At 43.3% G+C, this 23,296-nt stretch overlaps 1 protein-coding gene across 7 annotated transcripts in view; it reads left to right on the top strand.

The window, feature by feature from the left end:
* The window catches only part of MCTP1 (multiple C2 and transmembrane domain containing 1), a 980,166-nt gene that overhangs the window by 401,439 nt on the left and 555,431 nt on the right, over positions 1-23,296 (top strand). For all 7 annotated transcript variants that reach the window (XM_068247591.1, XM_068247583.1, XM_068247617.1 and 4 more), the window contains exon 4: positions 8,335-8,414. In XM_068247591.1, coding sequence (XP_068103692.1) covers positions 8,335-8,414 — 80 coding nt within the window. The remainder of the gene's footprint in view (positions 1-8,334; positions 8,415-23,296) is intronic.

Raw genomic sequence — 23,296 nt, 5'->3', positions numbered from 1 at the left:
CGGTGTTCGCGTTTAGTTAGCGTTTGTTATTTTCCTTATCTTCTCATTGTATGATTTGCTTTGCCTTTGCTACTCTCGTGCTCTGCCTTGCTGTAGCCTTGTGTCACCTCTGGCAATCGCCTCTCTCGCGATTGCGTTCCTACTTCATATCTGCTGTTGTGTGTGCACCGTCGCAGGTTGGCGACCAGATTGGGGCACATACATACATTCTATCCCTGTGCTCATTCTCTTTCGCAATCGCTTCTCTTGCGATTGCGTTCTCACTTGGTTTCCTCTGTTGTGTGTCCGCCGTCGCAGGTTGGCGGCTAGATTGGTGGACATACATACATTCCTCATCTGTGCTTATTCGGTCTTGTGTCGCTGTTAGCAACCGCCATCTCTGGTGATTGCCTTCTCACTTTATCTTCCTGGTTGTGTGTTCATCGTCGCAGGGTGGCGACTAGATTGGTGGACACACATACCCTCTGTCGCTTTGATCTCTCTCTTTCAGGGCTATCTTGCCCTGCGTTTCTTCCCTTCGTGCAATTCCTGTCTGGCGTGTGTGGCAGGGCAGAGGAGCTGTTCCTCTGCACTCCACAGCTCTACCTGCCGACAGGTATCTTCCTCTACAGGTGCAATGCACCTTTTGCTGGGTTCCCTCAAATTATACGCTTGTGGAGGATTTCCGCCGTGTCAGCGCACGCCTTGTGCGCTGATCACGGAGAGAATTCCACAATTGTTACAGTATGACCAGCCAAACCGAAATTCCCAGTGTAGAGGGAATTTCCGATTTGTGCGATTTGGTCAAATATGGGTCCTGTATCTTTAAGAGGTTTAAGATACTGGACTCTGAAACTAGAGATGAGTTTTTTCCTGCTGTGCAAAATGCTGATCAGATTAGCTTATGCAACATTTCTCTGTCATTACCATATGTTAATGAGTTGGTGCTTGCAGGCCAATCTGCTGATTTGGCTTGTCAGCCAAAAGATTCATTGCCCATAGCAACCACAAATAAAGAGGTTATTTCTGTCAAGTCTGAAATGTGCAAAACCATTCAGTATGATAATGATGTTTACCATGATGTTGCTCCGTCTCCGGGTTTTTTGCCCCAATCCAAAGCTTATGTGGATCCTATTATAGGTAGGATCGTACACTATATTAAAGCAGTTAAAAAATCTGTTCTTGTTCCTGAACTCCACCCATATGGAGATTATCTGGATACTGGCTTGTTTGAACCTCCATTTGCCTCATGGGACATTGGTCTTGATGGAGGAATTTGATTTTGATTGGAAAGCCTTTTGCGATTTTTACATCGCAAAAAGCGAAGATGTCTTGAATGATTGTCTCGATTCTATGTACCTTTTGATTGATTCCGATGAATGTGACGAGGGTGATGTGGATCTGGTGATTTATGTATGGCAGACGATTTTGGATGAGTTGCACACACACCAATCAATTGATTCCAATAAAGAGACATCGTTGTCGGATGATTGTTCCTGCCTTTCTGGGGTAAAGCATGTGAGTCTTGACATTGTGCGATCTGAAATGAGTGGGTGTGCCACTGTGGTTGATTCCTGTGCGAATCCTGGAGGATTCTCTCCTGACTGCGTGCAGTTTGAATCTGTGCGATCTGATGCCTGTTTCTCGGATGTTCCCGCAGATTGTGATCAGCATGAATGTGCCAGTTTTCTCAAGGATGTGTGGGACCCCTTGTCATTTAGAGACAGATCTTTAAGATCTTCCATCGGTGATCCTGCTATGGGGAAAATTCCTAAATTATGCAGCATCAAAAGTAAAATTAATATGTCTAATAAAGTTTTTCCTGATGTTGTCGCTATTTCTACTGCAAATGCGTCTTTGTCTCACCCTGTTCACACCTGTAAGGGCCCGTTGCCTGGTGACAGTTGCTCCCGTGTTTCTGTCCTGAACGCCTTACAGTCTGCCCCACAGATTGCGGAGGTTTGCGTTATGGAAGCGTCAGTTTCACAACCTAAAGCGATTTTTGATTCACAAGTTTTGCGTTCTGACTCCTCGGATTTGACATTGTTAGCCGAATCTAAGAGTGAGACAGCGCTTCGGTTTTGCGAATCTGATGCTGAAGCTTCTTTGCTTTGCGCAGAGAAGCTTTTTCTGAATCTGCCCTGTACCATGAATGAAAACATGATCTCCACTCGCACTGACATTTGTGAGTCCCTTTCTTGTTCTGAGGAAAAAGCTGATTCTGCACCCTGTACTCTGGATGAGTTAATATGGCCTTGTTTAGAGTCTCCTGCAGTGTTCCTAGAGGCTCGTCTAGGTATTGCTACTATACTCACCTGTTTTTCTGCAGTTTTGGAGTTGCAAGCTAGCTTGACTGCCACGCAGAATTCTGGGTGCAGTGAGATTAAAGTTAGGGAGTCAGTGTGTGTTCCAGTAAACATTCCTGTACATTCCGCTCATGATGATGACATTCAGTCTCAGTTTATAGTGGAACCTTCCCTGGGACATCTGCCCTGTCCACAAAATAAAGTTCCAGTTTTGTCCTGTAACATGGATAGTTCAGAATCCTTCTCAGAAAACTTGGTAAATGATGTCCCTGAGGTCTTGTCTGATGTCCTGGAGACCTCCGAGTTCCTCCCAAAGGGTGCAAAACTTGTAGGAGATGTCTCCTGCCCCCAAGATCTTCTGAGGAGTTGCCCACTTCAGTAGGCATTGCTGTTGTGCTGACTACCTTTGCAGCTCTGATGGAGCTTCACTCATATGTAGTCAATGATGATATTATTGTCACAGAGATTTCTAGGTTTGAGTCCAAGCCTTCTTTTGAAAGTCCAGTGCTTGAGACCACTGCTCGTGATGATTCTCTGCCCGGATCTGGTTTTGGTCTTGTCGTAACGGACTCTGAGGTTGGCAGTTCCTCGACGTGTCCTGAGGTTCCCCTTGGGCTAGTGTACCCTGATGTGTTCTGTGACCCAGAAAGCCCAAGTGTGTCTCGGTTGCCAGCCTGCTCAGATGCTTCCTCGGTGGAAACCTGTTCTGATGTTGCCTGCCTGCCTGCCTGCATGCCTAGAGGTGGTCCCTGAAGGCCCTGGTCTTGATGCTTGTCCTGGTAATTCTGAATCCGGAATTGTCATTGGTTCCATAGGGGTTCTTGATAGTTCTCCGTGTGAGCCTGGTGATCGTTCTGCCCTCCTGGGATCTCTGCGGAGCTTCAAGGTGTTCTGGGAGATCCTGGGAGAAATATTTCCTGGTACCTTGGACGAGATCAGCAGTGAGTGCTCTGTGGAAAGGGACACTTCGAATGGGTATTGTGGCAGGTTTGGTATTTTTGGACGGTCCTTGGAAGGTGGTGGGCATGGCTCGGTGGGTGTCGATGGCTTCTTCTCTGGCATTCACAGTCCTGATGGGTGTTACACTGAGACGTGTGGTACTGATGGGCATGTTTCTGTGGCTTCTCCTTCCGATGAGGTCAGTTTCGGGTGGGCTGACTCTGGAATTGGGCCTTGTCGGGCTGTCCTGACCTTCATGAGTCTTCAGTTAGAGTATTTTGCAAATATCAGGTTAGAGGCTCGTCTGGAATCCGACCCTAGAGGGGGGGGGGTTCTGTGAGGATCCGCTCGGCTTTTTGACCACTGTTCAGGTCTGCATTCTGCAGGTCTCTGAAAGAGAGACCTTTTGTCAGTTTTGCAGCTTGCTGCTGAGGGATTTGCATACGTTTGTCATGCAGATTGCCTAGCTACATCCTTTGTAGGCTTGCTCTATATATACCATGTGATATCACAGACCTGGGCTGGTCATAAGGGTTAGTCCTGTGAAACACTCCTGGAGTGTCAGCCTTGCTCATTGTTTGAAGATTAGCCTAGAGTAATTCCTGGGACTGCACTAGGCAGGTTCCCTAGTGCAGTTAGGATTGCATATCTGTTTTGTTTGTCTGTTGCGATTGTCCTGTCCCAGCGGTGGTCGACAGGAAGTCATTCTGATTTTTGTTCTTGGAGTATAGCTGGAGCAGCGGTTGCTACCAGCTATCTCATCTGATCTGTCTTGCCTGGATCGCACTCGCCTTGCGCTAGTGCTGTGGATCCGTCTGATCTCCATCTCTCTTTCTATACTTGGATCGCACTTGCTCTGGCGGAAAGAGCAGTGGATCCAGCTCGCTCTGTTTCTATACTTATCGCACTCGCTCTGGCGGAAAGTGCAGTGGAATGTATCTCTCACTTATTCCTGTTTTCGTGTATCTGTCTTGTCTGCTACGAACGCTTGCTGGAGGCTCGGTGAGGTAACCGTTAAGCAAGCGCTCGCGTCCTCTGTTTCATGTTTGTCTGTCGGTGGTTAGTTAGGCGTGCTTGTCTCTGTTGTGCTTATCACGCGGAGACCGCGCAGAAAACACGTTCGCTGTTGCGAATGAGTGCGGTGTTCGCGTTTAGTTAGCGTTTGTTATTTTCCTTATCTTCTCATTGTATGATTTGCTTTGCCTTTGCTACTCTCGTGCTCTGCCTTGCTGTAGCCTTGTGTCACCTCTGGCAATCGCCTCTCTCGCGATTGCGTTCCTACTTCATATCTGCTGTTGTGTGTGCACCGTCGCAGGTTGGCGACCAGATTGGGGCACATACATACATTCTATCCCTGTGCTCATTCTCTTTCGCAATCGCTTCTCTTGCGATTGCGTTCTCACTTGGTTTCCTCTGTTGTGTGTCCGCCGTCGCAGGTTGGCGGCTAGATTGGTGGACATACATACATTCCTCATCTGTGCTTATTCGGTCTTGTGTCGCTGTTAGCAACCGCCATCTCTGGCGATTGCCTTCTCACTTTATCTTCCTGGTTGTGTGTTCATCGTCGCAGGGTGGCGACTAGATTGGTGGACACACATACCCTCTGTCGCTTTGATCTCTCTCTTTCAGGGCTATCTTGCCCTGCGTTTCTTCCCTTCGTGCAATTCCTGTCTGGCGTGTGTGGCAGGGCAGAGGAGCTGTTCCTCTGCACTCCACAGCTCCACCTGCCGACAGGTATTTCCCTCTACAGGTGCGTTGCACCTTTTGCTGGGTTCCCGCAAATTATACGCTTGTGGAGGATTTCTGCCGTGTCAGAGCACGCCTTGTGCGCTGATCACGGAGATAATTCCACAATCGTTACATTATGTAGCTGCTCCTAGCTGTTTTGGCTGTTAGAGAGTGCTGTAAACAGCTAATTCCTGTCTGTGAACCTTGTTACATTGTAACAAACTGCCAAAAGTACCGCGGTCCCAGAGCTTCTTGTGGGAGGGGTTTCAGCACAAAATCAGTCATACAGCGCCCCCTGACGGTCTGTTTGTGAAAAGCAATATATTTCTCATGTAAAAGGGGGTATCAGCTACTGATTGGGATAAAGTTCAATTCTTGGTTGGAGTTTCTCTTTAAGAAACCTCAAGACCTTACCCCCAAAGCAGTTTCCTTGTCTGACATTCCTAACCGCTGAAAAACCTGAAATGCACCTGTTAGCAAAAAGACTGGAGATAAATACAGTAGTGGGTGCCAAAGTCAACTGACATTAAAATAAATTGTTTCTTCAGAAGAACCCTTGATTTCATTTATTTTTAAGAGCATTAACATGAATGGCTCATAGGTAATTTGACACAGCTATATTGGTGTCGCAGAGAGAGAGGGTGGGAAATGAGAATGGGTAGATAAGATATGGAGCCGAACCATAACCCACCTCCTGCTAGGTACCTAACTCTAACCATGACCATACCCAATGCCTAACCCTTACTTACATTTTTAAATGATGCAGGGCATATCAGCATGGAGCCAGAAGGATTTTTTAGAGGTTGATCTTTACTGCCAGAGCACCATAATATGTCAGCATTTTATTGGGGGCTGACTGAGAAAATGGGGTGGAAGGAAGGTGAATGGGTGGGACGTGGAGCCTTATTTCCTGTACAGTGTGCCTCTCGAGAGATTTGCACTGGGAACCACCACAGGTGTCACCAGACATAATTATTCCATAACTGAAGTTGTTTCTAAACAGGGTGGTTGGTGTGGGACTAGAAATAAAGGGTCAAGTAAGGGCTGTGACTGTGTATAATCGAGCTAGGAACATATGAAAAACACACACACAAAAAATAAGTAATAGAAGACGGTGAAAATGTGTTTATATATACAGTATGTATGTATATATATATATATATATATATATATATGTATGTATATATATATATATATATATATATATATATAGATATATAGATATATATTTTTTTTTTTTTCATTAGTGAAGTATAGTATATGTCATGTCAGCACTGTTGTCAGCGCTGTATAAATGTATAAATGCTGTAATAAAAGTTAAAATGCTGCTCTGCAGTTTTAAAAACTGACGCAATGTCTCCCTCTAGTGGCTATTGTGCAAAATAACAAAAGTTTACAGAAATGCTGGGCTATATTCACTAAATTACCATGCACACACAGCACACAGCTATTTTACTGGTATTTACGCAACTGATAAGCAAGTCGTGCAATTTGGGTTACCTAAGTAGCACGTTCATTAGTAGTGTAACGCACATTAGGCAAGTAGTTGCTGGTACGAGCACCTGATGCGGGTGTTGGGGCAGGACGCCTCCATCAGGACCTGTCCTACCTGCCTGCTTCAGTTGGTGAGCCTCAATCTGAAGCTCAGTCAGTTCTTCCCAGCTGCCACACATCCTGCCAATTGCTTGTAAACAAAGTTCACTTCATGAGTCCTGCTCTTATGCAGGTTTTCCGCTGTAAATGAGTCTTCTCCAGTGCTCATTTATGTGGACTTTTAGGGAAGATGTCTACAGCAGAGGTATAGAACTTGATGGGAAATGTTCTTATGTTGAAAGATATGCTGTAATGGCCTAGATTCACTAAATGCAGGCACATTACCATGCACAGGTAATGCTAGTATAATGTGTTTCATGCTGCTTAAAGGACCACTATAGTAAAAGTTTGTACATAATAAAATACATGTGTATAAGATGTACATTTTTCCCTGAGTAAAATATATTATAAATTATGTTTCTCCAATGTTTCTTTCTCCTACAGTAGGCAGTAAAAATCTGAAAGAACTGACAGGCTTTGCACTAGTCCATCTACTAAAGGGGATTCTCAGTATTTCCTTTCTTCTTTACTAAAACACTACCTGTAAAGATATGCCAGCCAGTCCTCTGACTGCTTCCACACTATTTTGGTAGTTGGACTGAAAAACTGCTGTTCAGTAAGTACAGCGGAACCTCGGGTTGCGAGCATTATTTGACCCGGAAACATGCTTGTAATCCAAAGCACTCTTGTATCAAAGCGAATATACCCATACGAACTAATGGAAACCTAGGTGATTCCTTCCACAATCCAAACACATCTGTAGAAAAAATATTTAATACGAAGTACTGTACTGTACAAAGTAAACATGTAAAAAAGACTTTCACTATAACTACCACAATCATTGCTATTTGTTGGCTCACCCAACCATTTTACTGTGTGTGCCTTTAACAAGGAACTTATCCAATGACTGTTGCTTTTACCTACTTTTGAGGATTTCTCAGATATGTGAAATTGTAGTACAATCCTGCAGCGTCAAAGGGAGAAAAACCATTGTCTCAGAGTTGGGAGGACATGTACTCGTATATCAAGATGCTACTTGCTATCAAGTCAGAATTTCATAAACATATTTGCTAAGTGATCTTAAACCCTGGCATTTTTCCTTCCAGTGACAGCGGCCTCAGCTGGTAGGGTAAGAAACTACCTGTCTGGCTTTTTTGTGTCCTTGACTCAATTTCTGCCCATCCCAAATTCCAAATTCCTTACTTGTTCACCACTGCCTCAATAATCATGGGACTTTTATGAACCATTAACCACCATGATGGGGTGATGAACAGACTCCTGGGATGCCAGAACTTAGAATGTATGTACAGCCGATGAAGAAAATAGAGAAACAAACAAACAGTAACACCGGGCAACTACAACAGGGAGCACAGTAATGGAGGGAAATTGGTGCCCTGTATAGGAGAAACACAGAATGGAGGGTATTATAATAATTAATAAAAAGTGTCTAGCCACACCCACTTTTAAAGACCACGCCTACTATTCAAAAACATCCCTCCACTAAAGCAGGGTTTTATGAGATCCAAAAATTAATTTAAAGGGTTCCTCCGAAGTACAAAGTTTGAGATAGGCTGCTGTACCAGCACAAAATATAACATTCCTAAAAGTATCACTTTCCCTTCTATTTAGCTGTATTGCTAATGGATGAGCTCACAGGTAGCAGAACTTACTAGGTCGTATAAATGTGTTTAAGTACCCTTTTTTGCCATTGTTCAGTAGAATAGGCTTAAGTGTAACAGGACATTAGATGGACCTTACTGATCTGGCACTGTTTACATTTTCATTTCAGGTGTTTGATTATGATTTTGGCCTGCAGGATGATTTTATGGGTTCAGCATTTCTAGATCTCACAACACTGGAGCCTCAAAGGTAAGAATTCTATCAGTATTTTCCATATTTGTTCTCTCAATATTTATAAGTTAGCCTTTAAAGGGCACCCCAGCCCTATAATAGAGACTCGCCTTATTTCCCATGAATATGGGGCATTGAAAAGTCCATAGTCCATGACCAAATATTCGTGGTTGCCATCCCTGGTGGTTAAAGCAGTTTTCCATTTATCCCCTTCTCTGATACGAATGAGGTTAATAGCCCCACGCTAATACAGTGTCGTGAAGCTTTTAGCCCCTTGAAGACAGCCAAGCAGTTCAGATATGTATATGTCTGTTGATCCACTGCTCTCCTATGTGGTAAACAGAATAGTTTTGACAACAGTGTGAACCAGACCTAAGGGCCCTTTCACACTGGCACAGTGCGTTTCGGCAAATTGCCACACTGCTTCTGCAGCCTAATGTAACCCTATGGGGAAGTTCATACTTCCCACGTAGCGGTACGCTGCTCCTGAAGTGCTAAATTTAATACTAGTGCAAAACTACATTACCGTGTGGGATCCGCGGCCATCTGTGTCAGCCCAGAAGTCAGGTAAGTCTATGGCAACGCAGGTTTTAACAAAAAAAAAAGTTGGTGGCACGCATGCATGGAAGCGCAATTTTTACAATACGTTTTCATGCACTTCCGCATACCCGAAGCAGGAAGTGACCGCAAGCGTGCATCACTTCCTGCTTGAACGAATGCCAGACAGGGAACACCGTGTAGTAACGCGGTGTTCCCTGAAGGCCTGTTTCTGGCGATGGGGTGTGGCGGCGCGCTGCAATGCTACCGCCTGTGTGCAGTGTGAAATCAGCCTTAGGTTTAAGTGAACAATGGAAAATAAATGCTGGAACTCAAAAATAGTGTTGCATTGGCTTGCTATGAATTTAACTGTAAACATGGAATGGGGGGTTAATAGTGGTAATAGTGCTATAATTCTGGGGTTTGTTTAAGGGGTTGTAGAATTTTTAATTTTAGGAGCAAGAAGCATTATGGAGGCTTTTTTTCCCAGTTTTCTGCTTAATATGGCTAATTAGGGCTTACATTTCTAATGCTAAAACCAGGTCATGCAAGGGTCTCTTTCTGATGCGTTGAGTTTGATACAGTCATAAGTGGTTAGTGCATACAGTCCTAAGCTATGAGCATCACAGGGAGGGAACAGCAGCACACTTCATTACAGATGAGTAACACTGATTCAGACGATTCAGAAGATGAGGATAACAGCCCCCCCCCCCAGTGGCCGGGCCGCTCAATGACTTCCAATGTATTTCAACCCACAGACCGTCTAACCTGGTGCATGCAATCGATGAGCTGAAACAGCTGGATCTTGGCAGCAGACAGGCTAGAGGGGAGCTAACTATTCAGAGTGCAAAGCGGCCACCACCTCTGTAGGTGGGCAGAGGACCTTACTCTCACTGATTCTAAAACCTGTGAATAAAACTGTTAGAACACACACTAATCTGGCTATCACGAACAGTACTGCTGAGTAGCATCTCTTCTGAAAGCTAGGATTCCTTCTGGTTGGCTGAATTGTAGGGTGCAGCTGAGAAAATAAGTGACTTAAAAGTCTTTTATTTATAAATGCAATATAAATAATTAATATATAGAGAAAATCATTAAAAATAACGATTAAGAGAAAAGTAACCCAGTGTAAAATAAAAAAGAAAGAAATAAACGAATACTTAAGTTCAGTTGAAATATGTCCATTTGAGGAAGCAAGTTAAAGGCCCTGCAGCTGGTTCTGGTCAGATGGAAAATGGGAGAACTGCTCCTCCCTGCATGCACCTTGGTTTTATTGAAGCTAGTTTTGTGGTGGGACAAAGCCTGCACCTCCGGTGTGCAAACCAATTACAGTCCATCTCCATGGAGGGAGATTTTAGGTTTAAATTGTAGAACACTGTAATTCAAAAATGATAAATGCCATATTTGCGCTGATAACAGATTTATAACACAGTAGGTCCAGGTGGTTTTATCAAGACCAGGGACCAAAAGCCTAGTCCAATCGGTTGCATCAAAATTAATATCTCGACTTTGGAAAGAGCTATGACCATCCACGATATCTTAAAACGTGCGCAATTTCATCTGCGCTTGAGTGTGTCTTTACCGTTGAGATAGTCAGTGGCATTCTGCTACAATCTTACCAAAAAATGACTTGGTATATTTCCAATTTGTGCTGTCCACGACCCGTCGTTTGCTAAAATACGGCGTGTGTACGCGCCTTAATGGTCTTTCCCAGGTAACTGTAACAAGGTTAATTACCCTGTCTGAGTTGTTACAGGTACATGTGAAAGTCTTTATCTGGGTTAAAAAAACTTGAATAGCCAATTTCAAAGACACAGGTTCAGCAAACACAAGTAAACCCAAGTGATTTGCATTTTGCTATAACCACACGTACAATTGCTATTGTACTGTTAATCACAATCGGTGCAGAAAACCGAGTGCGATTGTGTTTTTTCACAGCTGGTCCGTGACAATGAGTAACTGTTCAAATCACTTCTCAGGGACTGTTGTAGACACACATGCACAATTTTATTATTCTTTTTGAACAAACATTCATGCCCGATTTTTGAAATTTTGAAATGCTTTATTGAAAAGATCACATTGCGATTTTTTTGTGAATATCCCAAAAATGAATTTCTCTCCTTAAAAGTAGTGGTGAAAGTCAGTGCGTTTTATTGTCCGACAGTGCAGCCAGATGTCCCCCACAAGCAGGTGCAGAACATAGCGGAACCCCTCACCTATCCAGCCGCAGGCTACGAGTCCTGCATCCTGCTTCTGTGTCTACACGGCACTCTTGCTCCCTGGACTCCCTGTGTATTTCATCGGCGGCTCTGAGTCACATGGGCCATCAGCTGGAGCTGCCCATGTGACTCTGGCTCCTACAGCGGCTCTGGCAGGCATCCAATCCCTGCACTGATGCTGCTCCTCTACCACTGCTGCCCGGACCCAGGACATTGGCGGCTCTGAGTCACATAGGCCATCAGCTGGAGCTGCCTACTTGATTCCGGCTCCTGCAGTGGCTCCGGCAGTAATCCAATCCCTGCACTGATGCTGCTCCTCTACCACTGCTGCCCGGACCCAGGACATTGGCGGCTCTGAGTCACATAGGCCATCAGCTGGTGCTGCCCATTTGACCCCAGCGCCTGCTGCGGCTCCAGCAGAAATCCAATCCCTGCACCGATGTACCTGCTTACAGCACAGTGCGATCCTGCCACTCTCTCACCAGACTGTAGGAAACCTGGGATGCAGTCCCCTTCGCCAGTAGCCCAGGATCCACAGCAACCCAGTCTCTGGCAGCATGCCTCTCCCCTAGTATTGGTAGTATGCAAAATGCATTTGTAGCTTAGTGTCAGTAGTAGGTGCATTGTAGCTTCATTTAGGTAGTGGGGGCATTGTTGCTTACTGTAGGTAGTGGGGGCATTGCAGATAAATAAGCAAACAGATAAATAAGCAAATGCAAATTCACACAAAATTGAAAATATAGTGCAATGTCATTGGAATGCACTACATGTGTGACCAAATCGAAAAATTCGCAAAACAAATGCATTTATTATTACGTGTAAACTCTGCCTCAATGTCAGTACAGCACCCTGCTGTACATTACATTAGGCATTCTCAGTAGTTTCATTATCATACAATGATGATGAAGATGATAATAATAACGATGTGTTCATTCACATTATTGTTACTGTTCTACTGTGAACTGGTTAGAGAACAGTTAGTATGTTGTATAATGCGGGTGTAATTATCACAATTGCAATTCAGAAGACTAAATTAAGGAATTGTAAACAAACCAATGCAATAACAACTGCAGCACATAAACAAGAGCTAGCAGAAATGTTTTCATCTTCTTATGCAGCTCCTCCCTGGCAGAGCTTGCTTTTATCTCTGTAAGTTCTGTGATTTGTGGATGTATATAACGAAGTAGGTCATTTAGGTGTTGAGCACCGAAACTGAGCGCCGCCATAGTTCGCGCCCCGAGAAAGGATAATTCGGGGTTCCGGCGATTGCCAGACCCAAAATTAAATCTCTCGCCGCTAAGGATTTTAGCGGCAGCAGGGTGAGCCGTCATTCAACTCACCTTGCACCCAGATCACCGCCAGCATTACAATACGTATGTGTTTATAAATGTTTTAATACTACAAATCCCGTGACACAGATTCCACAGCTGCTGGCTACAGACTTTTAGTGATTTTGGTCTGTACCTCGGTCGCTTGCAGTCTAAATGATATGAGGATGCAGTACAAAGCAGCAGCCCACCCTTAGAACCTGTTTGTACAATCAGCTGCTGCTTTAGGTCACATGATCAAAAGTGTAAAACAGGATTTTCAGCTGCATAAACCTTATTTGAGACAACAAACATTTCAACCTACAGCTTGCTAAGCTGTCAGATGGAGTTACAGAGAACCCGAGGTGAGTTATTAGATCTAAAAAAAGGGACACAGAGGCATGTTCCCATCTGCAGGAGATACCTCTGTGTGCCCTGATCACCGCTCTCTGTGCCTGCTGCACCCCGCTAGCTGCCCCGCTGCAATCTGTCGACATCCCGATATTAGGATGTCAGCAAACTAACGGGGAAGGGGCATCCCACTGCAGGCTAAGGAATGCCTGAAAAACGCCCCTTCCCCGCCTATCAGAGCCTTCTAACAGGCTCCATGTCAATCAGCGCTGTGCTCTCACATGAGAACACAGATACTTTTATCTGCAACGTTGTGACCCCTAGGTCAGAGAAGTAAAAATGATGGATGGCTGCAGCTAGGAGTGGCGGGGAGAGGAGGTAATGAGCGCTGCCTGGTCTAGCAGCTCCCACAGCCCAGACAGCATGTTTTGTTTTTTTTTACTTGCAAAGCCGCCTTTGGTTCTCTTTAAGGCTGATACACACAATGCAATTTTTGCATCCAAAAATTACCATGCTGAAAAATATCAAATAATCAGTCTATACAAAAACAAAAGTTTGCTTTCCTAAAACAGAAAGAATTTGCGATAATTCAGGTTGGAGTGAGCTCGAGATGTCTCCCAGGCACCACTGCTGAATATATGCAAATTAACCATAGTACCCTTAGAAGCTAAACACACCTCCAGAACCGCTGGAATGCAATGATGTGTCAGCTTGTTAATATGTACAGAGCCATAATAATCCAACATGCATACAGACTGTTTCGGATTGTTTGATCCTCATCAGTGCATGGCATGGATTAATTTGGCTCTATGGAGTAGGGCTTGTAAATCCGAGAGGCACAGACTAACCAGCAAGCTCATGGTGACCCAGAACTCATTGGGGTGTGTAAGGGACTACAATGGTCCTAAAAGCCCCCTTACTAAGATGTTAAGAAAAACAAAAGTTTGCTTTCCTAAAACAGAAAGAATTTGCGATAATTCAGGTTGGAGTGAGCTCGAGATGTCTCCCAGGCACCACTGCTGAATATATGCAAATTAACCATTGTACCCTTAGAAGCTAAACACACCTCCAGAACCGCTGGAATGCAATGATGTGTCAGCTTGTTAATATGTACAGAGCCATAATAATCCAACATGCATACAGACTGTTTCGGATTGTTTGATCCTCATCAGTGCATGGCATGGATTAATTTGGCTCTATGGAGTAGGGCTTGTAAATCCGACTACTCCATAGAGCCAAATTAATCCATGCCATGCACTGATGAGGATCAAACAATCCGAAACAGTCTGTATGCATGTTGGATTATTATGGCTCTGTACATATTAACAAGCTGACACATCATTGCATTCCAGCGGTTCTGGAGGTGTGTTTAGCTTCTAAGGGTACAATGGTTAATTTGCATATATTCAGCAGTGGTGCCTGGGAGACATCTCGAGCTCACTCCAACCTGAATTATCGCAAATTCTTTCTGTTTTAGGAAAGCAAACTTTTGTTTTTCTTAACATCTTAGTAAGGGGGCTTTTAGGACCATTGTAGTCCCTTACACACCCCAATGAGTTCTGGGTCACCATGAGCTTGCTAATCAGTCTATACAATGGGAAAATTGCATTGTGTGTATCCAGCATTAAAGCAGGCACAGTTGACCTGACAGGTCCTAAAGAAGGGCAACTATAAGACCTTGTTACCTCCAGTGCTGAATAAAGTGGTGATAGGATGGCTCTTTTGGCTATTTGGAGAAATGGCCTTGTTACACTAAGCTGTTCTGCTAATGCAGCGCAACATAAACTGAGCAGCGTGAGTTAAATATACGCACGGCAGTGTTCTCCCCAGGATTTTTTTCCAGCCGGGTGGCATGAAAAAGTAGCCGGGTGGCGTGCGACGGGGAAGTGCAGGACAAGTGCAACTCTGCTTACAGCATAGGGGGAGGATGAGGAGACGAGCCGATGTACCTGCTAGGTACACACGATGCAATTTTCTGACAGATTTACTGTCGGATGGACTATTTCCAACATGTTTAATCTGATTTTCAATCGATTTTCCGTTTACTTGGACATGTTGGAAATAGTCCATCTGACAGTAAATCTGTCAGAAAATTTAATCGTGTGTACCTAGCATTAGGGAGAAAGTATTTCAGATTATGGTGCTCAGGTTCCTTTAAAGCAGACCAGCACTCAGAACTTTCTCTCTTCTCTAAAAGATAAGCAACAATATAATACATTTTAATGGAAGACATTTCATTGTTACAGCTGATACAAATTCTACAATAAATCTGCACTGTTTCTACTTCCTCCTTTCAAGGAAGCAGACATTGTTAACCTCCTGTGCTTTCAAAATAGTTTATCTGCTATAGCAGTCAGGTGACACAGGGAAAAAAAACTACAAATTGTGATTAGACAAGAGGGGTAATTAGACAGGCCAGGCTCTATAAATACATGCAGGGTACATTTCACTGTTTTCCTTCTATGCAAGAGTTCAGGTCCACTTTGTTCATGCAGAGTGATTGTTGAAGGGGGAGGTGGAGCATTACTGATAGGATGCAAGCTGGGGGGTAGATAACAGACGCAGCAGGAGAGAAGATTGCTTTTTTTTTTTTAAACTTTACGTTTGGGACTCCGGAGCAGAAAAGAGCTGAGTGCAGAGGAGGCTGCCTCGGAAACACCCTGTCACTCTACATGCCCTGTAATGCTCCATCCTCCCCCGAACTGAACATAAAAGAAAAGCAAACGTCTGAGCTCTGAAGTTATATCACCTCTTCTAGCTGATTAGACCAGCAGCTCCTTATCTGAACGGCATTGTTATCTGCTGTCTGCGGGGATGGTGAATGAAGGACTCGCTTCTGACTGACTGTCCCTGATTGCAGAAGGAACGCACATGGTCTCTCTCCTCTCGTAACTTCTGCAGGCTGCTGAGAAAGATGTGTGGGCGTGCTTGCTTGGCTGCCTCTCTTTCCATTGGCCAGAGAGCTGCCAGCATAAAATAATGCCTGTTTCATTGGAGGGCGGGAGGCAGAGACGGAGCAGAGTTTCCAGCTAGATGCATAGTGCCGCCCCTTACAACCCGCCCAGCCAATCCCTGCTCCACTAGACCAGACAGCGTGAGGTGACAGGCAGAGAAGCGCTCCTCAGCTCCTGCAGTGTACAGCGTCAGCTCTCCCTATTGTGCGAGAGCTGGACGCTGATTGCTAGCAGGCAATGGAGCGCTCCTGCCTGGGTTTTTTTTGCAGCTGGGTGGGTGATTGACAGCTGGGCGGGGTCTGAAACCAGCCGGGCGGCCCGCCCACTTAAATGGCCCTGGGGAGAACACTGCACGGTAGTGCTGCGTAGCATACGCTGCTAACTTACCAGCGCTCCTTTGAAAGTATGGCCGCTCCTTTAATCCCATCCTGAGCCCTGTCAGGTCCAGTGGCTTTTTCGGGACGTGATCCCTGCACTTTGATTGGCCCAGTAGGCTGCCTGTCACGTGATGCCATTAAAGAGGGATTAAACTCTGTTTTTCAAATAATGAAACATTAATTGTACATTGATTAACATGTTTATAAATAATTGCCACAATCAAATAATTATTACACAGTGATGAGAATGTACCTCTTTGAACCTGCAGTCCCTTATTTCTGAAGCTGGGAAAAAGAAAGCACTGTAGTTTTTTTAGCAAATGCAATTTTTGAGTGATTGTGATATTTTGAATGAGGGTGCCAAATAATTTTTTTTTTATTCATCATGTATAGAGTTTAAACCTGCTTTAAAGGGGTTCTGTGGCCCTTTTTCAAAATGCAATTTAAATGAATAGATATCTTCTTTTCACAAGTACGAATCTTTTTTTCCCTGTCTCCAGTAGAAACAGCTGTGCTGTCTCTCTCCTGCTCCTTTCTAATTATTCGTCTAGTTAGACGAATATTGTGCTGCAGGAGAAGGCAGACAATACAGCAGCTGTTTCTTCCTGCTCTCCCTCCCTCTGCTGGACCTCATCTGACGAGTCATTGCTGACCTTTCTGCAAGCTCCAGACAGCAGGGGGAAGGAGATCTGCCTCCTGTGGCTTCAACTCAGCTCATCTCTCAGCTCACAGCAGTACAGGGAGACTGTGTACTGACCTGGAAGCACTTTACATTGCAGTCATCTTGCCCAAAGGTTTAAAAATTATATATTATTAATTAAGTTGTTTATTGGCAGCGGGGAGCGGTGAAAATAGGAGAAATGAAGAGGGGGAATGACGGGGGAAACAGTAATATGTTTATTTTAATGTGCTGTAAATTCACCGCAGATCTTCTTTAATAACAGAAGTAGCCTTGATGGTATTGCAGGCTACCGAGCCAGTGGCACAGTCCAAAACCTTTTAAGTAACCAGTGGTTTTCCACTACACTCTTACAAAGCAACCTTATCCAGTGTCAGTGGGGATCCATTCTCTCCTCCAGTGCCCAGGATTAGATGGAGGTAATGGCATGTGGGGGAATGTATAGTGAAATCTGAAAGTTCTCTGCATTAGCCTGGTTCTGACAGTTTGTAGCACAATACATATCCTACCAGAGCGATTGTCTTCATAAATTGTAAAGAAGACAAAACCCATATTCCTTATTGAGTGGTGAACATTGATCTTTTCTGCACTAGCCATGGGCTTGTCCTGTATAAATATAAATGAATCCAAGCATAAATATAAATTCAGGCAAGAAAATCTGTTACATGGATGTTGAGTTACAAAACTTTTCCCGTGAATGATCTCATGTTGGGGGGTTATCTAGCTTGCCCACTACTACATTAATTACCGTAGTAGCGGCCGCACTCGTGAAGTATCATGGTTGTGATACTTCACATCTTGCGGTACATGCAAGGACCTGCCTCAAAATAGTAATGGGCACACGTAATTTAGGAGCGCATGCTACGCAGCACTACCACGCATAGCGTGCAGCCCTGTATTTAGCTCACGCTGGTGTCTTTTAGCTCGTGCTGCTATTGCAGTGCAGCTTCATGAAGCAGGCCCCTAATGTTTAGCAGTTTAATACATAAGAGAAAGTGTGGTCAGTGTGGCACTCACTATGTAAGTGAATGAGATAAAGGTTGGAAGCAATCTCACCGTGTATAGGCACTGTCTCTGCTCTCTTTGCTCAACTGGCTTATTGGTGTGCTCCAGCCATGTGGGTAGCAGGTAGGCAGAACATGCGATCCACAGAAGCAGAATGAGGCCTTGGTCACGCTTGGTCAAAGGCGTGACCAAGTGTTCTTTGACCCAGCGTGGCCAAGCGTCTGTAGAGACGCGAAGCGGCCATCGCTGGTCATCCTAGTGCCACACCACCCACCTCCGCACCAATGTTAAAAGCACAGTCGCACATGCACATGCTGCTGTTGGTAACTGCATTACTGTCTGGTTAAGCTGGATTTTGCTGGACTGATACTACAGTAAATGAATGTTTTGCATTGGATGGTGCCCTCATTCTGCTTCTGTATATCGCACATTATGTTAAGCCACTAAATACTGTAAGTAGCCTGTAATTCCTATAGAGCAGCTGAGAGTTCAGTGCTACCACTATGCTTTGCAGCGCACTCTATCCTAGCATTGTATGTGCCCTTTCTTTGGGCGTTTTCATCATAGTGGCAGGTTTACAGTATCGTTTTTTTTTGTTTTTGTTTTTTTTTAAAGCTCTTATTAAACCTTTAAATATGTTGAAGGAATGCAATGGGGAAAGCAACATTTGTAATATCTCTTTATTCAGATAAAGATTGATTTCTCGCCCTCTAAATGTTTGCGTGTACTCAGACTTGTACCTATATGACTGTTAACACTACCACTGGACAATCAGGTGTTTATTGTTCATCTAGCTCTAGTGTAGTGTACTGTAAGGGTGTATGCATTTGGGCATCGGTCCATCTCATAGGCACCACAGCTTGAGCTCCCACGCATCATTATGCTCTTACATTTGTTGGCACATACACGATGACCATCTGTAACCTTTAGATGTTCTCTATGTTGGTTAGAGGAAACTTGTCAGAAAACTAGCTAGAATTAATGGAGAAGTATAGTTTGCCACAGTAGCTAATGATTGTCAATTAGAAGATGTACACAGCGTGCGCTATTATGCTGCTCTGCTGTAAGGTTTTGTTGTGCCTGAATGCAAAAATCATACTTAACTGTCCAACCTTTGAAGGAACGGTTCCTCCAACGTAAGAGGTCGAATAAGAATGGGGTGGGCGCCACCCGCTTGATCAAACATGTAAGGGAAGCTCACAATGCCAATGCAGGTTGTTTATCGCTTACAGGATTGGAGATGGTAGAAGGCGATAATAGGGGCGGCTGAAGGGATGATAGACTTCTTAAGAGAAGCTTTTGTGATTTCATGTGCAGATGCTCTGGGGAATCTGGGTTTTAATGAGAGGAATGAAGTTAATGCTTTTTTTCAAGTAGTTGTCGTTTGGATAAAGTTCTTAAGTGCTTTTACCATACTGCTGTCATCCCCTCCCTCCCCCAGTGTGTGGACCATTGCAGACACTTGTATATATCTAGATAGGAGGTGTGGTAGACAGGCCCCACATGTCCTAAAGAGGTGTGTTGAACACGTGAACCAGCTGAAACCAGGGGTGTTTTTTTGTACCTGTTCATGGTGGCTAATAAACAAAGTTTTGTATGGAGAGTGACGGAGTCCGCCTTTTCTTCTGCCTAAAAATCATATTTAAGTGAAAGCCATCTAATTTCCTTACATTTTTTGTTACAGTCTTAAAGTTGACCCAAATTAAAAATACAAGATTTCAGAAATAAAATCTATTTTCTAAATTATAATAATAAATATCAGCATTTTTTTTCAGCTGCATGATGACAAATATAAAATATTTTACATTTATTGGAAGAACCCTTCCCTTCCTTTCATATTGCCGCCAAATAATCCGGCAAACTGGTGGAGTAGGTAGTGTCCAGCAAAGGAAGAATTGCTAATGGCTGCCCCCTGTATAACCCTAGTTGTGGAAAGAGAAGGGTGAAAAGCATGCATTGAAATGCTCATAGGCTTGAAGGAGTGTTTATTTATATTTGTATGTGTCAGAGTGGTGCAACTAAATATTTTTAATTTAAAAAATGTTTGGTTTGGGTCCGCTTTAAAGCGGAATATAGACCTGCATTTCATCTTTGCACAAAACATTATTTACAGCATATTATATGCAACCAGCATTTTTTTTTTACTAGAACAGCATTCAAAGGGTTGCACACGGAGCTTGAAAGTTCAGTGCAGTGAAATGCTGCCGCATCCGAACTTCAGATAATGTTATATTGTGTTTACTTAAATGTATCAAGTGAGGAATGTGACACATTCTCTGACTGCAGAGAAGCTGCTGGAGAGAGAGAGACGCTGAAAGCTTGTCTCCCTGCAAAACAGCAATGAATAAAACCAGTTATTAATAAAATGCAAAGTCAGCTCACAAAGCAAAAAAACTGTACTTTTGGAAACCTATAACTTCTAAATGAATAATAATAATTATGCACAAATGCAAAAATGATAACCGTATGGCATATAAAAAGTAGGTAAACATGTTTTCATTGAATATTATGTCAGGGTTTTAAACCGCTTTAAAGAGACTCCGTAACAAAAATTGCATCCTGTTTTTTATCATCCTACAAGTTCCAAAAGCTTTTCTAATGTGTTCTGGCTTACTGCAGCACTTTCTACTATCACAGTCTCTGTAATAAATCAATGTATCTTTCCCCTGTCAGACTTGTCGGCCTGTGTCTGGAAGGCTGCCAAGTTCTTCAGTGTTTTGGTTCTGCTATGAACTCCCCCTTCCAGTCCCCTCTATGCACACTGCCTGTGTATTATTTAGATTAGGGCAGCTTCTCTCTTATCTTTTACAAGCTGGATAAATCGTCCTCTGAGCTGGCTGGGCTTTCACATACTGAGGAATTACAGACCAAGGCAAAGCTGTTTGCAGGAAGAAACAAGCAGCCTGAAACTTCAGTGCATGAGAACTGCAGGGGGAAAGAAACACAGAAATGATCTCTTGAGATTCAAAATGAAGGGTGTATACAGCCTGCTTGTGTATGGATGTATTTTCTATGTGTGGACATACCGTACATCAACCTACTTCCTGTTTTGGTGGCCATTTTGTTTGTTTATAAACAAACTTTTTAAAACTGTTTTTAACCACTTTTAATGCGACGAGGAGCGGCGAAATTGTGACAGAGGGGAATAGGAGATGTCCCCTAATGCACTGGTATGTTTACTTTTGTGCGATTTTAACAATACAGATTCTCTTTAATGTGATTTCACATGCAGAAAAATGAATGCGATTTTGATCCATGCCATAAATAATACTTTCTCAAAGCCAACTTTAACAAGTGTTTTAAATAATAATAAAAAAACAAACAAACATAAATATACTGTACATTGAATCAATTAAAAGCCAAATTTAACGGGAGAGACTAATAACACTAATCTCTGGCTGACGCATATGGCCTTTATTAGGGGGAAATTTATTAAGATAGCTAAACAGCTAAAACACTATCCTCAGCAGCTCTCAATAGTCTGTCCTTTAAGTTACATAGCATTGTCATCCTCCACCAACAACAGCCTACTCAATAATTACCGTAGTTAAACTAATATATGACACTGAGGCCCAGGGCCCACTAGACAGTGCAAATCATGAAAGCAATTATACTCCAAGCCAACAGCAAATCTTAAGATAATAGGCAATATACCAGTACCTATAGCTATTCAGCGGGGTACCCGTCAAGGCTGGCCATTGTATCTGGCATTATTGGCACTTGCAATAGAGTCACTTGCAGAATTCATGAGGCGCCACTCTGATATAAAAGGTTGTCTCATAGGTAATATTGAATCCAAACTTAACCTATTTGGGGACAAACCGGCAAGCATCTATCCCTAATCTACCTATGCTTCCCTACCTGTTTGGCACCATATGTGGCCTTAGACTCACCCTGGATAAGTCCGTAATTCATGTTTTGCAATGCCCTGTCTCACACAAGAACACATATTGTTACTCAATTCCATTTTCATTTACATGAACGCTATCTTCCATATTTCCGTATTTAGGTTTTAAGCTTCATCATAACCCATGATCAATAACTTCCTGATGGATTTGGTTTCACTGGAGTTCCCCACGATCTTCTGAGCAGGGAGGATCACAGTTGTTAAACGACCCTCCTGCCCAGAATCACCTATCTATTTAGGTTCCTTCCCATTCAGGTGTCTTCAAGTGATAGTAAACTTTTGCAGTGGGCAGTATTTAAATTTACTAGCGATTAAGCATATTGCAATCCACAATGCAATGGCATAAAACCAATGGTGGCCTCTTAGTTCCAAACAATTACTATTACATGCGTGACCCAGCTAACCCTGATTTATGCCCAGCCCCACACATCATTGTGGTTAATGCTGTAAAATGAAATCTCTCATGGAATGTTCTGTTATAATCTTTAGAATTCCGGATGCCCCAGCTTACAGTTGCTTTCACCAAATGCTTTCACTCATGCACTAAATGTATGGAAAAGTCTTTGATTCCAATACCAATTTCAGTCCAGAGCCTCACAGATGACTGAACTTTTGTTAAAATCCAGACTTTCAGGGAGGGTTGGATGTCTTGGCTTCATTATGGTGGAAAGTCAGGCAACTTGCCATAAAGGACCTGGTGGAGAATGACACCCTTACCCTACTCTCTATGCCAGCCTTTCTCAACCTTTCTACCCTGGAGGAACCCTGAAAATAACTTTTTGATCCCAAGGAACCCCTGCAAACAATGTTTTGATCTCAGGAACCCCTGCAGTTATTTTGCAGGAGGCATGGTCTTTAAAAGTATGTATAGCTGTTTATTTTACTACCCCCTATTACACTGCCACTCATTATACTGTCTCCTGACACCCCAAATTAGTGCTTCTTGTTACAGTACCCCATATTATAATGTGCTCTATGAACTCAATGGGAATTACATTGAGACTGTTGCATAGGACCTATTTAGTTGTCTCTGTAGTACATAGGTTCTGCCCTGATGAACCTGATTCATGTTACAGGAGATGTCAGTGTACTGGCTCACTGGCTCACATTTGGTGGAAATGTCTGAGAGTCTCGATTATATATGGAATAAGGTAGTTTATATTATATCTTTCCTCTTCCAAAAGCTTTGTAAGGTTCTTCTTCTGGGAGTTCACCCAAATAGAAGGAAACATGCTGAACATAAATTGATCCAGCACATAACTTCATGTCTTATTTATTATATCACATCCCAATGGCTAAAAGCAGAACTAGACTTAAAACAGATTCTTGAAGGGAATCTGAAGTGGAAATAAACTTATGATATAATGAATTGTACGTGTGGTACAGCTAACAAATAGAACATTAACAGCAAAGGTATGAGTTGCATATTGTTTCCAGTACAGGAGAGTTAGGAAACTTTAGTTGTTATCTATGCAAAAGGGGCTTCTCTGAGCTCTTCGATCTAACTTGGTGGGCTATAGTGCTATTTTCTGAAACACTTATACATCAAAGCAACAGTGAAAGA

The sequence above is a fragment of the Hyperolius riggenbachi genome, chromosome 1, assembly GCF_040937935.1.
Source record: "Hyperolius riggenbachi isolate aHypRig1 chromosome 1, aHypRig1.pri, whole genome shotgun sequence".
Taxonomy (NCBI): domain Eukaryota; kingdom Metazoa; phylum Chordata; class Amphibia; order Anura; family Hyperoliidae; genus Hyperolius; species Hyperolius riggenbachi.
Note: the sequence above shows the minus strand (reverse complement) of the source record. Positions and strands in the feature narration are given on the sequence as shown.